The sequence below is a fragment of the Pristiophorus japonicus genome, chromosome 9 (assembly GCF_044704955.1).
Source record: "Pristiophorus japonicus isolate sPriJap1 chromosome 9, sPriJap1.hap1, whole genome shotgun sequence".
NCBI classification, from domain to species: Eukaryota; Metazoa; Chordata; class Chondrichthyes; family Pristiophoridae; genus Pristiophorus; species Pristiophorus japonicus.
Genome location: NC_091985.1, coordinates 226718522 through 226738878, shown reverse-complemented (window position 1 = coordinate 226738878; position 20357 = coordinate 226718522). Strand labels below are relative to the sequence as shown.

The 20357-nt window shown below is 47.9% G+C and overlaps 3 protein-coding genes and 1 pseudogene across 3 annotated transcripts in view; 1 reads left to right on the top strand and 3 right to left on the bottom strand.

The window, feature by feature from the left end:
* Positions 1-7318, bottom strand: part of LOC139274182 (zinc finger protein 229-like) — a 59131-nt gene extending 51813 nt beyond the window's left edge. Inside the window, exons 1-3 of the mRNA XM_070891218.1 lie at positions 7237-7318; positions 6374-6463; positions 3843-3957 (exon numbers count right to left, since the gene is read on the bottom strand). The gene's annotated coding sequence lies outside the window, so the exon portion shown is untranslated. The remainder of the gene's footprint in view (positions 1-3842; positions 3958-6373; positions 6464-7236) is intronic.
* Positions 7319-9279: 1961 nt separating this feature from the next.
* LOC139274181 (histone H1-like) lies at positions 9280-9948 on the top strand. The gene is made up of 2 exons (XM_070891217.1): positions 9280-9489; positions 9697-9948. The coding sequence occupies exons 1-2, from the start codon at positions 9280-9282 to the stop codon at positions 9946-9948; spliced, it is 462 nt and encodes a 153-aa protein (XP_070747318.1).
* A 4777-nt stretch (positions 9949-14725) lies between these two features.
* LOC139274372 (U2 spliceosomal RNA) lies at positions 14726-14955 on the bottom strand (annotated as a pseudogene).
* A 2925-nt stretch (positions 14956-17880) lies between these two features.
* LOC139272846 (histone H2B 1.2-like) lies at positions 17881-18255 on the bottom strand. Its single transcript, XM_070888961.1, has one exon. It carries the CDS (start codon positions 18253-18255, stop codon positions 17881-17883), a length of 375 nt encoding a protein of 124 aa, XP_070745062.1.
* Between the last annotated feature and the right edge of the window lie 2102 nt (positions 18256-20357).

Genomic DNA, 20357 nt, shown 5'->3' with positions numbered 1-20357 from the left:
CTGGAAACATAAAAACTGACTGCAAAAGCTTCTATAGATATGAGAAAATAAAAAGATTAGTGAAAACAAACGTAGGTCCCTTGCAGTCAGATTCGGGTGAATTTATAATGAGTAATAAAGAAATGGCGGACCAGTTAAACAAGTACTTTGGTTCTGTCTTAACGATGGAAGACACAAATAACCTTCCGGAAATACTAGGGGACCGAGGGTCTAGTGAGAAGGATGAACTGAAGGAAATCCTTCTTAGGCGGGAAATGGTGTTCGGAAAATTGATGGGATTGAAGGCTGATAAATCTACGGAGCCTGATAGTCTGCATCCCAGAGTACTTAAGGATGTAGCCCTAGAAATAGTGGATACATTGGTGATCATTTTCCAACAGTCTATCGACTCTGGATCAGTTCCTGTTGACTGGAGCTAATGTAACCCTACTTTTTAAGAAAGGAGGGAGAGAGAAAACGGGTAATTATAGACCGATTTGCCTGACATCAGTAGTGGGGAAAATGTTGGAATCAATTATTAAAGATGAAATAGCAGCACATTTGGAAAGCAGTGATGGGATCGGCCCAAGTCAGCATGGATTTATGAAAGGGAAATCCTGCTTGACAAATCTTCTAGAATTTTTTGAGGATGTAACTGGTAGACTGGACAAGGGAGAACCAGTGGATGTGGTGTATTTGGACTTTCAAAAGGCTTTTGACAAGGTCCCACACAAGAGATTGGTGTGCAAAATTAAAGCACATGGTGTTGGGGGTAATGTACTGACGTGGATAGAGAACTGGTTGGCAGACAGGAAGCAGAGAGTCGGGATAAACGGGTCCTTTTCAGAATGGCAGGCAGTGACTAGTGGGGTAGCGCAGGGCTCAGTGCTGGGACCCCAGCTATTTACAATATACATTAATGATTTGGATGAGGGAATTGAGTGCAATATGTCCAAGTTTGCAGATGACACTAAGCTGGGTGGCAGTGTGAGCTGTGAGGAGGACGCTGAAAGGCTGCAGGGTGACTTGGACGGTTAGGTGAGTGGGCAAACATGTGGCAGGTGCAGTATAATGTGGATAAGTGTGACGTTATCCATTTTGGGGGCAAGAAACACGAAGGCAGATTATCTGAATGGCGGCAGATTAGGAAAAGGGGAGGTGCAGCGAGACCTGGGTGTCATGGTACATCAGTCATTGAAAGTTGGCATGCAGGTTCAGCAGCTGGTGAAGAAGGCAAATGGTATGTTGGCCTTCATAGCAAGGGGATTTGTGTATAGGAGCAGGGAGGTCTTACTGCAGTTGTACCGGGGCTTAGTGAGGCCTCACCTGGAATATTGTGTTCAGTTTTCGTCTCTTAATCTGAGAAAGGACGTTCTTGCTATTGAGGGAGTGCAGCGAAGGTTCACCAGACTGATTCCCGGGATGGCAGGACTGACATATGAGGAGAGACTGGATCGACTGGGCCTGTATTCACTGGAGTTTAGAAGGATGAGAGGGATCTCATAGAAACATATAAGATTCTGACGGGACTGGACAGGTTAGATGCAGGAAGAATGTTCCCGATGTTGGGGAAGTCCAGAACCAGGGGACATAGTCTAAGGATAAGGGGTAAGCCATTTAGGACTGAGATGAGGAGAAACTTCTTCACTCAGAGAGTTGTTAACCTGTGGAATTCCCTACCACAGAGGGTTGTTAATGCCAGTTCATTGGATATATTCAAGCGAGAGTTAGATAAAGCCCTTACGGCGAAAGGGATCAAGGGGTATGGAGAGAAAGCAGGAAAGGGGTACTGAGGTGAATGATCAGCCATGATCTTATTGAATGGTGGTGCAAGCTCGAAGGGCCGAATGGCCTACTCCTGCACCTATTTTCTATGTTTCTATGACTTCGCCTTCATAAATCCATGCTGACTCTGCCTGACCGAATTTTGCTTATCCAAATGTCCTGCTACTGCTTCTTTAATAATGGACTCCAATATTTTCCCAACCACAGATGTTAGGGGCTAACTGGTCCATTGTTTCTTGCCTTTTGTCTGCCTCCTTTTTGAAATAGGGGCGTTACATTTTCAATTTTCAATCTGCTGGGACCTCCCAAGAATCCAGGGAATTTTGGTAAGTTACAACCAATGCATCCACAATCCCTGCCGCTACTTCTCTTAAGACCCAAGGATGTAAGGCCAGGGGATTTATCTGCCTTTAATCCTATTATCTTACTGAGTACCATCTCCTTAATGATTGTGATTGTGTTAAGTTCCTCCCACTTGACGATCCACTGTTGGAATATTGTTAGTGTCTTCTACCATAAAGACTGATATCAAATATTTGTTCAGAGTTTCTGCCATCGCCATGTTCCCCATTACTAATTCCCCGGTCTCGTCCTATAAGGGACCAACATTTACTTTAGCCACTCTTTTCCTTTTTATATACCTATTGAAACTCTTGCTATCTGTTTTTATATTTTGTGCTAGTTTACTTTCATAGTCTATCTTCCCTTTCTTAATCATGTTTTTAGTAATTCTTCGCTGGCTTTTAAAAGCTTCCCAGTCTTCTGTCCTCCCACTAGTTTTGGCCACTTTGTATGCCCTTGTTTTTAGTTGGATACTGTCTTTTATTTCTGTCAGTCGGTCAGTTTCTGGTATGTGAGTGAGAGTTTTATTCTGTACCTGCCAGTTTCTGATGTGTGTGTGTGGGTTTTATTCTGTATCTGTCAGTTTCTGGTGAGTGTGGTCTTTAACCTATATCGTCAGCTTCTGGTATGTGAATGTGGATTTTGACCAGTATCTGTCACTTTCTGGTATCTAAGTGTGGATTGCATTCTGTACCTGTCAGTTTCTGGAATCTGGGTGTTGATTGTATTCTGTACCTGTCAGTTTCTGCTATGTGAATGTGGGTTTTATTCTGTACTTGTCAGTTCCTGCTGTGTGAGTGTAGGAATTAATATGTACCTGTCAATTTCTGGGATGTGATTATGTTTTTTTTGTACCTGTCAGTTTGCGGTAGATGTGTGGGGTGTCAGTTTGTGGTATCTGAGTGTGGATTTTTACCTGTATATGTCAGTTTGTGCAATGTGCATGTGGGATTCATTCTGTATCTCTCATTCTGGGGTAAGTGAGTGTGTTTTTCCTCTGTACCTGTCAGTTTCTGGTAATGTGAGTATGGGTTTTATTCTGTGTCTCATATTCTGGGGTAAGTGAGTGTGTGTTTCCTCTGTACCTGTCAGTTTCTGATATGCGAGTTGTTTTATTCTACATCTATGAAATTTACAGATCAGAGACTACCCCAACAGACAATAGTTTTTCACATTATATTGGACGAATGAGATTCAGAAATATTTGGAGTAGAGATGAGCTATTAGTACATGATATAAACCATATCTGTCAGGGATACAGTGAGTGAGTGTGCAATTCATTCTGTATCTGACAGTGAGTGAGTGTGGGATTCACTCTGTATCTGACAGTCTGTGGTGCAGTGAGTCAGTGTGGGATTTATTCTGTATCTGACAGTCAGGGGTACAGTGAGTGTAGGATTTATTCTGTATCTGACAGTCAGTGGTACAGTGAGTGAGTATGGGATTTATTCTGTATGACAGTCTGTGGTACAGTGAGTGAGTGTGGGATTCATTCTGTATCTGTCAGTCAGGGGTACAGTGAGTGTAGGATTTATTCTGTATCTGACAGTCAGCGGTACAGTGAGTGAGTGTGGGATTCACTCTGTATCTGACAGTCAGTGGTACAGTGAGTGAGTGTGGGATTCACTCTGTATGTGACAGTCTGTGGTACAGGGAGTGAGTGGGATTCATTCTGTATCTGTCATAAATGCAAGTGTTTGTTGTTGCTGTAGAAATGAAACTTTTCAGTTACTTACGGAGGTTAACATTTACGCAGAAGAAAATGTCAGAAGCAGTCTCGTGGATAACCGTCGGGAAAGTGCTGTTACTGGTGAGATCACGATGTGCTCGATGCAAACTTGGCTAATAACCCTAGAGGTGATGGAAAAGAAAGCAACATTTGGGGACGTTTGAGCGAGATGAGAAAACATAATCAGCGCGAGGAGCCCGATCAGAGAGCTGGTGGGCAAGAAGCATTGAGCTCCTGTTTACTGCCCGATGCTATTTCCAAAACAATGGGGAAGAACAGTCCCTGGATCTGGGAACTTGAGGAGGCCTTTCAGCACATGGAACCTGGAGGCAAATCATCCCTTCAAGCCTGTTACATAAGGAACAGGGGGGGGGCCAATTCAGTCCCTCGAGCCTGTTACATTGGAACATGAGGAGGCCATTCAGTCCCTAGAGCCTGTTACATTGGAACAGGAGGAGGCCATTCAGTCCTTCGAGTCTGTTACATAAGGAACAGGGAGAGGCCATTCAGTCCCTCTAGCATGTTACATAAGGAACAGGGGGAGGCCATTCAATCCCTCGAGCCTGTTACATTGGAACTGGAGGAGGCCCATTCAATCCTTGGATCCTGTTACACAGGAACAGTAAGCCATTCTGCCCTTCAACTCTGTTACATTAGGAACTAGAGTGGGCCTTTTAGCCCTGGAGTTTGCTTTACAGGAATAGATGGACAACATTCAGCCCCTGGAATCTGTTACAAATGAATAATAGGAGGCCATTCAGACCCTCAAGTTTGTTGCATAGAAACAGGAGGGGGGCATTCAGAACCACAGCCTTGCTATAAAAGGTGGAGGCGATGCATTGACTGGATACTGTTACACAGGAATAGAGGAGCCTTTTATTTTGGAACTGGATGAGGCTATTCAGCCACATCGAGTCTTTCACATTGCAACTGGAGTAGAACATTCAGATCCTCAAGCATGTTATGTAGGAACTGGAGGAGGCCATTCAGCCGCCCGAGAATGTTATAGGAACTGGAAGAGGCCAATAATCCAGTCGCACATGTTATATTGGAACTGGAGGAGGCCACTCATCCCATCTAACTTATTACACAGGAACAGGAGGTGGCTGTTCAGCGCCTAGAGTTGTTAGACAGGAACAGGATGAGGCCATTCTTCCCCTTGAGCCTGTTACATTGGATCAGGAAGATGCCATTCAGCCCTTCCATTCTGTTATGTGGGAAGAGGAAGAGGCCATTCAGTCTCTAACATTAGAAACACGCGCAGGCCACTCAGCCTTTGATTCTGTGACACGGGAACAGCAGGACGCTTTTCATCCCCTCGAGCTTTTTACATTAGGAACAGGAGAAGACCACTCAGTCCCTCGGGTCTGTTAGATAGGAACAGGAGTAGGCCAATTCCACCTCTCGGAACTGTTAACCAGGAACAGGTGATGCTCATTCAGACCCTCGAGCCTGTTACAGAGGAAGACATTCAGCCCCTCGCGCATGTTATATAGGAACTGGAGGAGGACATTCAGCCCCTCGTGCATGTTATATAGGAACTGGAGGAGGACATTCAGCCCCATTAGCATGTTAAATTAGGATCACAAGCAGGCCATTCAGCCCTTTGACCTTGTGACATGGAAGCAGGAGAAGGCCGTTCAACTCTTGGAGAATGTTATATAGGAACTGGAGGAGGCCATACAGCTCCTCGAAACTATTACATTAGCAACTGGAGAGGGCCATTCAGCAACTGGGGTTAGAAAACAATAGGATGATGCAATTCTGCCCCCCGGGTCTATTACATTAGGAATAGGACAAGGGCATTCAACCCCGCGGGACTGTTTCACGGGAATAGGAGGAGGGCATTCAACCCATCGAGTTTGTTACATAGGAACTGGAGGAGGCTATTCAGCCCCTGGAACCTGTTACATTAAGAACTAAAGGAGGCCATTTATCCCATTGTAGCCTGATACAAAGGTACAGGGGAAGGTCAATCTGCCCCTTGAGCTTGTTACATATGAACAGGAGGAAGCCATTATGACCCTCGTGTTTATTACACTAGGAACAGGAGAAGGCCACTCAATATCTCCAGTATGTTAAATTAGGAACAGGAGGTAGCTATCAGCCCCCTCGGGCCTGTTGCACAGGAATAGGAGGAGGCCATTCAGCACCACAAACATCTTTAATTCGGATAACCTGTCTGCGTAACCGCACACTAGAGGCCCAGAAGAGTCGAGGGCCCTAGGGCAGCATGGGCCAGCCCACACTGCGATATGTGTGTGCACTAGGCCCGTGCAGCAGAGCAGGTCTCCAGTCATCCTAGTTAACCCTTGCCACTGGATAAAGGCCAAGCTCCATCAAGCCCGTGTGGTGGCTGATATGCAATGGTCACCACACGTTAAAAAAAATCCACGCACAGGCATCTTCCACCCTTCAATTGGAGTTCAGGACTGGAATATTGGGTCCTTCATTGAAACATCTGTGAACTCATGCGGAAGCAAGTCATCCTCGTTCGAGGGACCGCCTATGATGATGACACTGTGATAGGTACCGTACCTACTGTGTTTACAAGGAGCCAGTTGCACTGTTCCATATGTATCAGGTGGAAGAAACTTCACATTTGTTCCGGTTCCTTCAATTCCTTGCCTGTAGGAAGAGAAGATATTTCTGATCATTCAAGAACAGGAGAGGTAGAAAATACGAAAGTGATGAATGTAATCGTTCACTTAATATTCATTATGAACATTCACAAAGGGAAGCCAGCGATACAAACAGTGTCAGTGTCTGACTCCACTGCAGTACTGAGCTTCTGCACACCAAGTGTGTTGGGCAGATTTACAGCAAGTTACTGACATCCAGACACAACCCAACCCCTGCCCTGCTGCAGGAATGGGACTACCCGATGGAGCACGGCCTTTTACACAGCTCAGATTGCTGCTCCCCTCTCCCAGGGCACTAACCGTTCAACCAGAAACAAAGAGCCGCTGTTTAAAACATGTCCTTCACATTTCTCACCCGGTGCCTGCAATAGATGCTCCTTGTATAAATCCTCAGTGTCCGGCTCTGCTTCCACTGCTCGCTGTCCAATGACAACAAACACGGTGAGACTGGGACTAAAGCAGGAACGTTCACTACTGGTTTGGAGAGAGAAAGCAGCAATGATTGTAAACAGCAGATCCTTCCCATTCTGTCTCCCTTACCCGGGACACACGCTGTCCACACACAGCCCGAGAATGGCCTCTCCCTTCCCCCACTCACTCCACGCACTCAGACCAGTTCTTGCTCCACTCCGCCTGTTACACACAGACCCCGACTCCCCCTGAACTTCCCCCGGACTCAGTGCTGATCTCTGAGCCCATCTGCGGACACGCTCCCAAAGCGATGTGCTGCTGTAAGGAGGCTGCTGCTCGCTGCCTTACCCCGAGGCCGCAGTGTCTCCATTCCCGGCTGTTTAAACCATCTTCTTCCGCTCACTGACTGAATGGCGCTCACAGGCTGGGCTGGGGGAGGGGAGGGCGCATGCGCTCTTCTGCTTCCTGGAAATCGACATAGGGGGCGGGGCTTGAGCGCGCATGCGCAGAACTCTACAATAATTCAGCCTTTAAAAATCAAAGTGAACTTTTCCCGATTTACTTTTTATCAGAATCTGAGCAAAGGAACTGGGCCTGCGGGCAAGGACAAAGCTGGGAGCCTTGTCCCTTTGAGATGCTCAATTTGCGATCATTCCGTGCAGGGTGTTTTTCTCTTCGTGAGCCCGTCTTCACAAAGCAATCCTGCAGAAACATCGGCGGGACGGGGGAGTAGGAGTGTTTGCTGGGACTATGCAGGAGTTAATATCTGACAGAAACTGTCCCAGTTTAATTTAATCAGAGTGAAACACTCGGTCACTGAGAGTAATACCGAACGGCCCTGAGCTGCAAGATTACAGAGAGTACAACAGGCAAGCGAGGGTTAAATGTGGGACCTTGTTTCTCTCACTCTCTGACACTGTCCCGCAGTGTGGGATTAATAATGTGTCTGTCTGTGGAACAATATCAGTAAGAGAGGGGACTGCATCTTCTGTCTCTCCAATGGGATCTTTCAGGATCAAACCGGACCTCACAGGTCAGTCTGGAACTGATACTGTGCATGTTTCTGTGTCTCACCACCCTGTCTCGCACTCCCCTGTCTCTCTCAGCCCACTCTCTCTGTCTCTCTGTTGCTATCCCCTTTCTCTTGTACTGTCTGTGAAGGCGGGATTCTGTTATTTAGCGCGATGTGGAAACACTGTTGGAAAAACAACACTGATCCTGTCTCTATTCTCTCTTTGGTGCTATACATGACGGTGTGGCACTGTGACTGAGCGTAACATGGAGACACTGATACACAGTGTAAGACTGATACTGTGCCTGTCTCTCTCTCTCTCTTTTCCGCTGATGCTGTACATGAATGTGTGATACTATTATAGAGCGTAATAAGCAGGCGCAGATAGGGAGTTTAAAACTGATTCTGTGTCTCTGTCGCTCTCTCTGATAGCCATCTCTGGGTGTTGAGGATGAGATGGATAGGACACCAGTTACAGTTAAATGTCCCTCAGTTTAGGAGGAGAGAGAGACACAGCGAGGCTGCATGGGCGGTGAGCACATAATTTATATTTTCATACTAATTAAACATATATCTGCGTGCGAACAATATAACAACTTCGCATCAGATATGGGTTAAGCCAGCCTCTGCTGTGATTGGCTCCTGCCCCTGAATCTGGGGAACAGACACTGTGAGGAGCGCCGGTCTCAGAGTGTTTAACACTTACTGAGCTGGGAAACTACAACTAACCCCGAGAATCGGCAGCACAGGCCGAGCGGAGAGGCAACCCTGTGCTGGGAGCTGTAAATCTGGGATAGTTTGTGCTGTGAATGTGCAGATGTGAACATTGTGTGATGAGAGTGTGTTAAAGGGGCGGCCCGGTGAGACTAATGTCACTGTGTTTGTGTGCCCGTCTCATCGCCGGATTCCAGAGTCACTCTTGTGTAAAATGCAAATATTTCCCTGTCACAGGATCGCCCTGCTGCCCTGCTCAGGTCTAAAGTGGGAATTAAACATCAAGTTTGATGTGATTTCAAATTTCAATCGAAAAACAGAGAAAATGTCCGCGATCGGGTGAGAGAGCGCGATCAGTGCAGCAATGAAACGGGTTTAAATCCAAATTGCTGCTTTCAATTCGGATGAAACTTTCTCGACAACAAACATACCGGTGTTCGGGACAGAAAGAGGCCAGTCTGGGAATCTGGAGGGCCCGGGTTGAATTGGAATCGGACAGTTAATGAGGAGAGAGAAACACAGAGAGGCTGGAGGGGCGGGGAGCTGACAGCAGGATGTCTCCGCCCCGTCCGCTCGCTGCCTTTAAGTTGCTCTGTGCCGCCGCCCCCCGTTTCATTTCTGACCGAGCTCTGACTATCAGAGAGATTTTCCACAGAGTCGCCTTCATGACTGACACTGCAGCCGCCGAAACGGCTCCTCCTGCCGCCGCCACTCAAACCAAGGCTCCCAGCAAGAAGAGGAAGGCGGCTCCCCGCTCTAAGCTAGCCGGTCCCACGTTGGGCGAACAGATCCTCAAGGTTGTGGCCGATGGCAGCGGTCGCAAAGGAATGTCCCTGGCCGCGATAAAGAAGGCTCTGGCGGCCAAAGGCGTGGATGTGGGGAAGCGCGGGTCCCAGATCAGGTTCAGCATCAAGAGGAATGTGACAAATGGCTTCCTGGTGCAGACCAAGGGCACGGGCGCCTCGGGCTCCTTCAAAGTCGCTCAGAAGGAAAACCAGGGGAAAGTGGGAAGGAAGGTGAAGAAACCAGCAGCCAAGAAATCTCCAGCTAAGAAACCAGCAGCCAAGAAATCTCCGGCCAAGAAACCAGCAGCCAAGAAATCAACAGCCAAGAAATCTCCAGCCAAGAAACCAGCAGCCAAGAAATCTCCCGCCAAGAAAACGAGCACCAATAAAGCGCCAACAGTAAAAAAGACAGCGAAAGCGGCGGCTGGGAAGAAGGCGGCGGCGGCGAAGCCCAAGAAGGCCTCAGGCGCAAAGGTGAAGGCGGCCAAAAAGGTGGAAAACCCGAGGGCCAAATCAGCAAAACCCAAGAAAGCAGCGCCCAAAAAGTAAATCAAAAGTGCAACTTGTAAACATCTGAACCCAAAGGCTCTTCTCAGAGCCACCCACGCCTCTCAGAAAAGAGCTGATCCCCGAATCAAATGATCACTGTCCCGGGGCCGGGCTCAGATTTCAGACAGAAATCATTGAACATGAAGCCAGGACCCCTGGTGACTCGCTGACATTGGCTGCACTCACCCCTCCCCCAGTGTCTGCAATAAAACACACACAGAATGGGATGTCCGGCCCGGGCCTCACTGTAACTGGGGATGTGTTCGGCTCCAATCTCAGTTCCTGGTCATTGTCATTTCACAGATTCAGGGGGAGAGTCTGAGACGGTGATACTGGCGGAGATACCCCGCCTCACAACTCAAACCCCAAACACCACATTCTCCAAATCAGCTGGAATAAGGTGTTTGTAAACTGCTGAACCCGTCTGTGAGAGGAAGTGTAGGAAGATGGAATAAGGTCTGAGATTGACAGGGAAGGGGCTGTATATCGGCGGGAATATTCGCGATTGTTAATTGTAACGGGACCTTATTTAAAAACTTCTGGTTCCTGGAAGCCTTGAAGATGAATTCCGAGACTGTAGAGGTTTGTGCGGAGCGCTGTGTTTCGGTTCTATTGTCGGGAAACGGTTTTAAATTGGCGGCTGCAGAAAGCTGGAGGCGGAGCTGGAAGATCAGAGGCCGCTCTCTGCTCTGTCTGTCAATCTTGACTCTGTCTCCTTCCCTTCCCGCCTCTCTCACTCTGCACTTTCTCAGTCAGATCGGCTCTGGCTCTATAAAAAGGAGCCGGGAGCAGTTCGCTTCTTATTAGCGGCAGTTTAAGTGAAAAATCGTCATCATGTCTGGTCGAGGTAAAGGTGGCAAAGGACTGGGTAAAGGCGGAGCCAAGCTGTTCCGTCATAACATCCAGGCATCACCAAACCAGCCATCCGGCGCCTGGCTCGCCGTGGCGGTGTCAAGCGGATCTTGGGCCTGATCTACGAGGAAACACGCGGGGTGCTGAAGGTTTTCCTGGAGAATGTGACCAGGGATGCGGTTACCTACACTGAGCACGCCAAGCGCAAGACGGTCACTGCCATGGATGTGGTGTACGCTCTGAAGCGGCAGCGCCGCACTCTATGGATTCGGTGGCTGAACAGCACAACGCTTCCTACCCAGCACAACACAAAGGCTCTTCTAAAAGCCACCCACCGCCTCACAGAGAGAGCAGCGACCTGGGGATGGGAACGCGGACAGTTTGGTTCGGAAATGATTTCGGCTGTTTAATTAATGGAAAGAAATATTTGGATTTATGTAGCGCCTTTCAGGACCACCGAACATCTCAAGACCCATGAAGTACTTTTGGAGTGTAGTCGCTGTACGAATATGGGATATAATATTTTACAACTATTGTAAATATGAGAGATCAGAAACTCCGGCTGACAGTCACAATTACCGGGCGGGATACACAGTCCCCTTTACCCAGACATTACAGTCTCCCCTCACAGATAATTCCGGTCATGTGAGGTTTCTGTGAGAATCGGTTAAACGGGACGGCACTGGCGGGATTGATGCGGGACTTTGTGTTTACAGGAAGCAGTGACCGGGGATTTATTCCCGCCCGGTACAGACCGATCAGGCAATGGAACAGAATTCAAACCGGAATGTTGCAGAGAGTGTGATTGGTGATTTATAATGGGGCACAATCGTCGTTATAAAGAGCGGATTCTTACATTGCTGGCGGGAAATTAGAGTTTATTTAATCTCTGTTGGTTGATACTGTGAAATCGGCGGGCTTTTTGAGATTGACGAACTTTCAGTTTCAGTTCAGCCAATTAGGACCCAGTATTCCCCGCCCTTCATTTTCACTCTGGGTGCTTGGATCAAACTTGATTGGCGGTCAGGCTGCAGCCAATCACAGCCCCGGGGCGGACCCTCACACATTTTAAAAGGAGGTACCAGAGGAGGCTCTGCATTAACAGTCTGTGTGCCCCAGATTGTGCTGAGATCCGTTCAGAAAATGGCCAGGACCAAGCAGACAGCGCGCAAATCCACCGGAGGGAAAGCTCTTCGCAAACAGCTGGCGACCAAAGCGGCCCGGAAGAGCGCTTTGGCCACGGGCGGAGTGAAGAAGCCTCATCGCTACAGACCCGGCACCGTGGCTCTGAGGGAGATCCACCGCTACCAGAAATCCACCGAGCTGCTGATCCGCAAACTGTCCTTCCAGCGCCTGGTGCGGGAGATCGCTCAGGACTTCAAGACCGACCTGCGCTTCCAGAGCTCTGCCGTCATGGCCCTGCAGGAGGCCAGCGAGGCTTACCTGGTGGGCTCTTTGAGGACACCAACCTGTGCGCCATCCACGCCAAGCGAGTCACCATCATGCCCAAAGACATCCAGTTGGCCCGCCGCCTCCGCGGGGAGCGCGCCTAGACTTCCCCTGCCTCGGCTCGGAGCTTCAGCACCAAGTGCAACAACGGCTCTTTTCAGAGCCACCAAATCAGCAAAGGAAAAAGTTGCGTCAGGCAAACTAGCCTGTGCACACATCTGTTACTATAACTGGGCGTTTATACAGTGCAGGCGGTTTATATCTAACCGTGCGGGTTTGGTCGAGATGCTCTAGTCTACCCACTGCACCTGCCCAACCTGGGTTGGAATCTATTAAGTAATCTATCCACATACTGGGATAGATTTCAGGAGAGAACGAAGCCTTTAAACCCAGCTCCTAATGCGGCGACAGCTGTGATACTATTTGGAATATTTTAAAGTGACCAGACTTGTAATTCTGGTTCCATCCTGTATGCAAATTAAACGGGTAAAATTCTGCACGATTCAATGCTTGATAGCAGAGATTCAATGTTAAGTTACATCTGGGACCATTATGATACATAGACAACGAAGCAGCCCTTTCACAAATACTGTGGGTGGCTCTGAAAAGAGCCTTTGGGTTATTAGATTAAATCTTGTCCACTTTACTTCCTTTTGGACGAAGTGGCGGTTTTCTTGGGCAACAGCACAGCCTGGATATTAGGCAGCACCCCGCCCTGAGCGATGGTCACCTTTCCCAGCAGCTTGTTGAGCTCCTCGTCGTTGCGGATGGCCAGCTGCAGGTGCCTGGGGATGATGCGGGTCTTCTTGTTGTCGCGGGCCGCGTTGCCGGCCAGCTCCAGGATTTCAGCGGTCAGATACTCGAGCACAGCAGCCATGTAGACCGGGGCTCCGGCACCCACACGCTCAGCGTAGTTCCCTTTTCGCAGGAGTCTGTGAACACGGCCCACAGGGAACTGCAATCCGGCCCTGGAGGAGCGAGACTTGGCCTTGGCCCGAGCTTTACCGCCGGTTTTTCCTCTTCCAGACATTTCCGCAATCCACAGGTTCAGAGAAAGAATGAAAAACTCCTCCCACATTTGCCCTTCTTATACATTCTGGAGGGATGCAGGGAGCGAACCTGTGATTGGTTGCTCAGCGGTGCATTTCATTGGTCTTTTCTGATGACCAATCACCGTCTGTTTAGCCCGCCAATGAGAAGAGGGCGAAAATTATTGTTGCCAGTCCGACCGTTGACTAATTTTCAATTTCAAAAAGCCCGCCAATAATTTTTACAAGTGCGGATTATATTAATAAATTCATTATTAGTCAGAATTTTAATTCCTTTTGTCTTATTTTACATTGCTTTGCAAATTCCAGGATGTTACAATCAGGATTAAATCAAGGTTCAGTTTCAAACATTCTGTAACGGGACACATTCCAGCTCAATCTTTGTACAATTTGGGAATCACAGATCATGGATCGATCCTCCGCACAGGCGGGAGTGAGACCAGAACTGGGAGTCCTTCTGTGAAAAGAGAAGAGGGACAGCGTGTTCAAACTGCCCCGTTCTGGACTCTGAGAACTTCCATTTCGGGTTGTTACACTCGGGAGTCTCGGGTTAATAAGCGGGTTGACCCCGAATTATTATTTTTTTTTAATTGAATAGGGCTTGAAAGAGAATGAGATGACTAAAGTCTGAGTCTCACCCCCTAAAACAAGATCATACTTCGTCAGCAGGCGACCAGGGACAGTGTGTGTAGTTTACTGGGAGGGAAATTCATCAGCGAAACTAAGGTTGAACTAGACAGTAAAACCGCTTATCTGAGAATTCAAATCTAAATCTACAGCTGAAAATTTAAAGCTTGTCAAATATACTTGCTCAGGAAATAACTACAGTAAATTGAGTTTAAAGAATGATGCGTTTGTGCAGCGCTTTCAGAGAGGTTGTGGGTGGCTCTTAAAAGAGCCGTTGTGTTTGGGGTTTGTTCTGTCAGGACAACGTGGAGCTTTACTTGGAGCTGGTGTACTTGGTCACCGCCTTTGTCCCTTCCGACACGGCGTGCTTGGCCAGCTCCCCGGGTAGCAGCAGGCGTACGGCGGTTTGAATCTCCCGGGAACTGATGGTGCAGCGCTTGTTGTAGTGGGCCGAGGCGGGAAGCCTCACCCGCGATGCGCTCGAATATATCGCTCACAAACGAGTTCATGATGCCCATGGCCTTGGAGGAGATGCCGGTGTCGGGGTGAACCTGCTTCATCACTTTATAAATGTAGATGGAGTAACTCTCCTTCCTTGACTTTCTGCGCTTCTTGCCGCCCTTCGGTGGTGTTTTCTTGGTTACTTTCTTGGCACCCTTTTTCGAAGCTGGTTTCTTTTTTTTTTTTTTAATTCATGTCCAATCGTTATCCAATCGTTACAATTCTTTGTCAAACGCCAGAGGTCACCCTGCACCAGTCAAGGATCACTCTGCGCCAATGCTCTTAGCCAAAAGGCCTAGAGCCACTGCACCGTTCCTGGAAGTACTGCAATACCAGGTTCGTGCCATGGAGGTGGATGGGTCAGGTCCCCCACACACCTCCGTGGAGGTGGATGGGTCACCAATCCCACCCACCTCCTGTTTACAAAAATGTAAGCATATACCTTCCTGACCAGGGAGAAACCACCCGGAAGTCATGGTGGCTGGTCAGGTTAGTTATGCAGATCTTAGCCAAAAGGCCGAGAAGCGAAGCTGGTTTCTTTTCCTCAGGCATCGTCTTGCTCAGTCAGGCACACATATGAAGAAAACTCTGCTCCGGGCTCGTATTATATAGACGGCCCCAGAGCCCGCCCACAGCCCTATGCTAATGAGGGATGGGTGAAGACAACGATTGTGATTGGTTCATTGGCTGCGTTGTCAATTTCCATTGTTCTGTATTTCTCTGATTGGTCTCTGTAAACATCCAATCAGATTTACTGCTCGCCACAATCTCAAATTCTTGAATTAGGTCATCAGTTACATCCCCTCCCGAGCCATACTCTGTTCTTTATCGATCTAGATGTCTACATGTTCGACAGACATTGACCGGTTTGTATCCGAGATTGCCTGAGGGTCACTTCTGGTCAGGACTTGGGAGTCCTTCTATGAGGGCAAAAGACGCTCACTGTCCTTCCGCCCTGATGCTGCCTTCCTCCCACCGTTTAATTCAACACCTTTCTTATCGGTCACTGCTGTAACTACATTAGTTGTTTCAGTGTTACCTTCACCTGGAATATGCCGTACCTTCTGTGCCGTAAACCGCCTATTTCCCTTAGCACAGGAGGCATAAATTTAAAGCACTTGGTCAAAGATTTAGAGGGGAAATTTCTTCACGCAGAGGGTGGCGGGGTCTGGAACTCACTGCCTGAAAGGGTGATAGAGGAAGAAACAATCACCATATTTACAACTACTTAGATGTGCACTTGATGCCGTAACCTGCAGGGTTACGGACCTAGAATGGAAAGTGGGATTAGGCTGGATAACCTTATGTTGGCTGGCACAGGCACGATGGGCCGAAGTGGCCTCCTTCCGTGCTGTAAGCTTCGATGATAAATGTCTATAATCCTGAAACTAGAAGGATATTCCATCCATCGTGCATATGCTGATTTAAAACATATAGACCTTGGCGAAAAATATATATCTATACAGAACAAAATGTAAATCAACTATATCTCCCTCCCACTCACCCACCCCTGTGAGGCGGTGGGTGGCACTTCGAAGAGCCTTTGCTTTGTGCTTGGGGGAGAGGGTCGCGTTGAATCCAGAAAGAGTGCGGTCCTGCCGTTTCAGAGCGAACACCAATTCCATGGCAGTGACCGTCTTGCGCTTGGCTGCTCGGTGCAGGTCTAAACTGACCGGCTAAGGAGAGAAATACACAGCCCGGGAACGGCCGGTGCTCCCGGGAACAGATCCAGCATTCAAACTCTCAAACCAGACCAGAATTAAACTTGGCCCTTTTAATAACTGAATAATATTTAGGGAACCGGTTGCGGCATTTATACAATTTGAGTCTCTGACAATTGTAGTTTAATTATTCGCTGCTAACTAGAACAGTTTGTGTGAGCAGAGACCCGTAATGCAGATACCAGGAACTGAAAACTCCCGCATACAGGTCTGAAATAGGCCAATTTATCGGTACATAAACTCAAGGTCTCAATTAAGACAGTAAGCAGCCCTTTCACACATACTGTGAGTGGCTCTGAAAAGAGCCTTTGGGTTATTAGTTTAAATCTTGTCCGTTTTATTTGTTCTTAGACGAAGTGGTGGTCTTCTTGGGCAGCAGCACAGCCTGGATATTAGGCAGCACTCCGCCCTGAGCGATGGTCACCTTTCCCAGCAGCTTGTTGAGCTCCTCGTCGTTGCGGATGGCCAGCTGCATGTGTCTGGGGATGATGCGGGTCTTCTTGTTGTCACGGGCCGCGTTGCCGGCCAGCTCCAGGATTTCAGCGGTCAGATACTCGAGAACAGCAGCCATGTAGACCGGGGCTCCAGCACCCACACGCTTGGCGTAGTTCCCCTTTCGCAGGAGCCTGTGAACACGGCCCACAGGGAACTGTAGTCCGGCCCGGGAGGAGCGAGACTTGGCCTTGGCCCGAACTTTACCACCGGTTTTTCCTCTTCCAGACATTTCCACAATCCACAGGTTCAGAGAAAGAATGAGAAACTCGTCCCACATCTGCCCTTCTTATACATTCTGGAGGGATGCAGGGAGCGAACTTGTGATTGGTCACTCTTTAGTGAATTTCATTGGTCGTTTCCGATGATCAATCACAGCCTATTTAGTCCACCAATAAAAGCAGGGCTGAAATTACTGGTTCTCAACAGTCAGAACTCAACGATTTTTTAAATCAAAAATCCCGCCAATAATTGTTAAAATTGTGAATTACCATTAGCCAAATACTTCAAAACACTTTTTGTTTTCTGTTGTCTTATTCCATATTTCCCTTGCAAATTGCAGCCTGTTACAATCAGGATTAAATTCGGCTTCACTTTCAAACTGTCTGTAACTGATTGAGTCCCGCCCGATTCTGTAACGTAAAACATTCCAGCTCCATCTTTGTAAAAGTGAACTTCTTTTCACAGGAACTGCTGTGCGAGTAAGACCAGAACTGAGAGCCCTTCTGTAAAAAGAGAAGAGGGACAGTGTGTTCAAACTATCCCTGTTCTAGTCTCTAAGAACTCCCATTCTGGGTTGTTACACTGCGGGGAGTCTCGGGTTAATAAACGGACTGAGCCGTAACGGAATAAAAACAAAACGTGAAAAGGGCTTGAGTGAGACTGTGACTGAAATCGGAGTTTCCCCGCACCCCAAAATAAATTCGTCGGCAAGCACTGTGAATGAACGGGTTTGAGAGCAAAGGGAAAGCGACCAGGGACCGTGTTTGTAGCTTACTCACTGCAGTTAATTCCAGCGACGCCAAGGTCGAGCCGGTCAGTGAAGCTGCTTATGAAAATTCAAAACTAAATCTACAGCTGGAATTGCAAAGGTTCTCATACACAACACTTGTTCGGGAAATAATTACAGTAAATTCAGTCTGAAGGGTGATGTATTTGTGCAGCTCTTTCAATGATGTTGTGAGTGGCTCTTAAAAGAGCCGTTGTGTTTGGGGTTTGTTCTGTCAGGACAGCGTGGAGTTTTACTTGGAGCTGGTGTATTTGGTCACCGCCTTTGTCCCTTCCGACACGGCGTGTTTGGCCAGCTCCCCGGGCAGCAGCAGGCGCACGGCGGTCTGGATCTCCCGGGAGCTGATGGTTTGGCGCTTGTTGTAGTGGGCCAGGCGGGAAGCCTCACCCGCGATGCGCTCGAAAATATCGTTCACAAACGAGTTCATGATGCCCATAGCCTTGGAGGAGATGCCGGTGTCGGGGTGAACCTGCTTCATCACTTTGTAGATGTAAATAGAGTAACTCTCCTTCCTCGACTTTCTACGCTTCTTGCCGCCCTTCGGTGGTGTTTTCTTGATTACTTTCTTGGCACCCTTTTTCGAAGCTGGTTTCTTTTCCTCAGGCATTGTCTTGTTCAGTCAGGCACAGATATGAAGGAAATTCTGCTCCAGGCTAGCATTATATAGGCAGCCCCGCACTCCGCCCACAGCCCTATGCTAATAAGGGATAGGTTCATTGGCCGCGTTGTTAATTTCCATTGTTCTGTATCTCTCTGATTGGTCTCTTTAAACATGCAATCAGATTTACTGCTCCCAGAATCTCAAATTCTTGAATGAGGTCATCAATTACATCCCCTCCCGATTTATACTCTGTTCTTTATGTTTCTATTCTGCTCTCAGGCAAAAATGGTTAATGACGGCCGGACTTATGAGGAAGGTTCATTCACGTTTTTTCCTGTATATATTCAATAATCTGAACAGCAAACTTGCTGCTGTGTTTGTCGATCTAGATTTCTACATGTTCGCGTCATTGACCGGTTTGTAACCGAGATTGCCTGAGGGTCACTTCTGATCAGGACTTGGGAGTCCTTCTGTGAGGGCGAGAGCCCCTCACTGTCCTTCCGCCCTGATACTAGCTTCCACCCATCGTTTAATTCAACACCTTTCTTATCTGTCACTGCTGTAACATGGATGTAACAGCATGGATTTATGAAGGGGAAGTCATGTTTGACAAATTTGCTGGAATTCTTTGAGGATGTAATGAACAGGGTGGATAAAGGGGAACCAGTGGATGTGGCGTATTTGGACTTCCAGAAGGCATTTGACAAGGTGCCACGTAAAAGGTTATTGCACAAGACAAAAGTTCACGGGGTTGGGGATAATATATTAGCATGGATAGAGGATTGGCTAACGAACAGAAACCAGAGAGTTGGGATAAATGGTTCATTCTCGGGTTGGTAATCAGTAACCAGTGGGATCAGTGCTAGGACCCCAACTATTTACTGTTATAGATGTAAACTTGTATTTACTCTGTACAGCCACCAGGGGACTCATCCCCTGGAGGCCCAAGGGATCCCATAATCCCTTTGGAGCACAGGTATTTAAGGAGGCTTCACAGGTTGGAGAGGCACTCTGGAGACCTGCAATAAAAGACTAAGGTCACACTTTACTTTGAGCTCACAGTGTTCAGTCTGACTCATTCTCCATATACTACAACTGGCAATGAGATACAGATAGCGAACCCAAAGATGCAGAGAACAGAGCGCATCCTGGAGAAATTCTCGGAGGGAGATGATTGGGAAACTTTTGTTTCAACCAATACTTCGTGGCCAATAAGCTAGATGGGGAAGAGAGCGCTGCCAAATGAAGGGCGATCCTCCTCACAATCTGTGGGGCACCAACGTATGGCCACATGAAGAATCTGCTCACTCCAGCAAAACCCATAGAGAAATCATACCATGATTTGTGCACACTGGTCCGAGAGCATTTTAACCCGAAGAAAAGCGTTCTGATGGCGAGGTACCAGTTCTATACCTACAACAGATCTGATGGCCAGGAAGTGGCGAGTTATGTCGCCAAGCTAAAATGCCTTGCAGGACATTTCGAATTTGAAGGACATTTGTAGCACATGCTCAGAGACTTTTTCATACTTGGCATTGGCCACGAACCCACACTTCACAAACTTTTGACTGTAGAGATTCCAACCTTGAGTAAGGCCATAGCGATAGCCCAGGCGTTCATTGCCACCAGTGACAATACGAAGCAAATCTTTCAGCATACAAGTGCTGCTACAAGTACTGTGAACAAAGTGATGTTGTTTTCAAATCATAACGCACAGGGCAGATCACACATACTTGAAGCTACATGTCCACAGATGTCTCAGAGTCCACCATCAAGGATGATGAATGCAAAGCCATTAACACCTTATTGGCGCTGCGGGGGTGTTCATTATTTCCATTCATGACTATTCAACGAGTATGTTTGCTAGGGCTGTGGAACAATGGGACACCTCCAACGAGTGTGCAGGTGAGCTGCAAAGCATATTAAACCTACAAACCACCATGTTGCCGAGGAGGACAGATCCACGGAGGATCACGATGAACCAGAGCCTCAGATCGAGAAGGCAGAGGTACATGGGGTGCAGACATTCATCGCGAATTGTCCTCTGATAATGCTGAATGTTGAACTAAATGGATTGTCGGTGTCAATGGATCTGGACACAGGAGCGA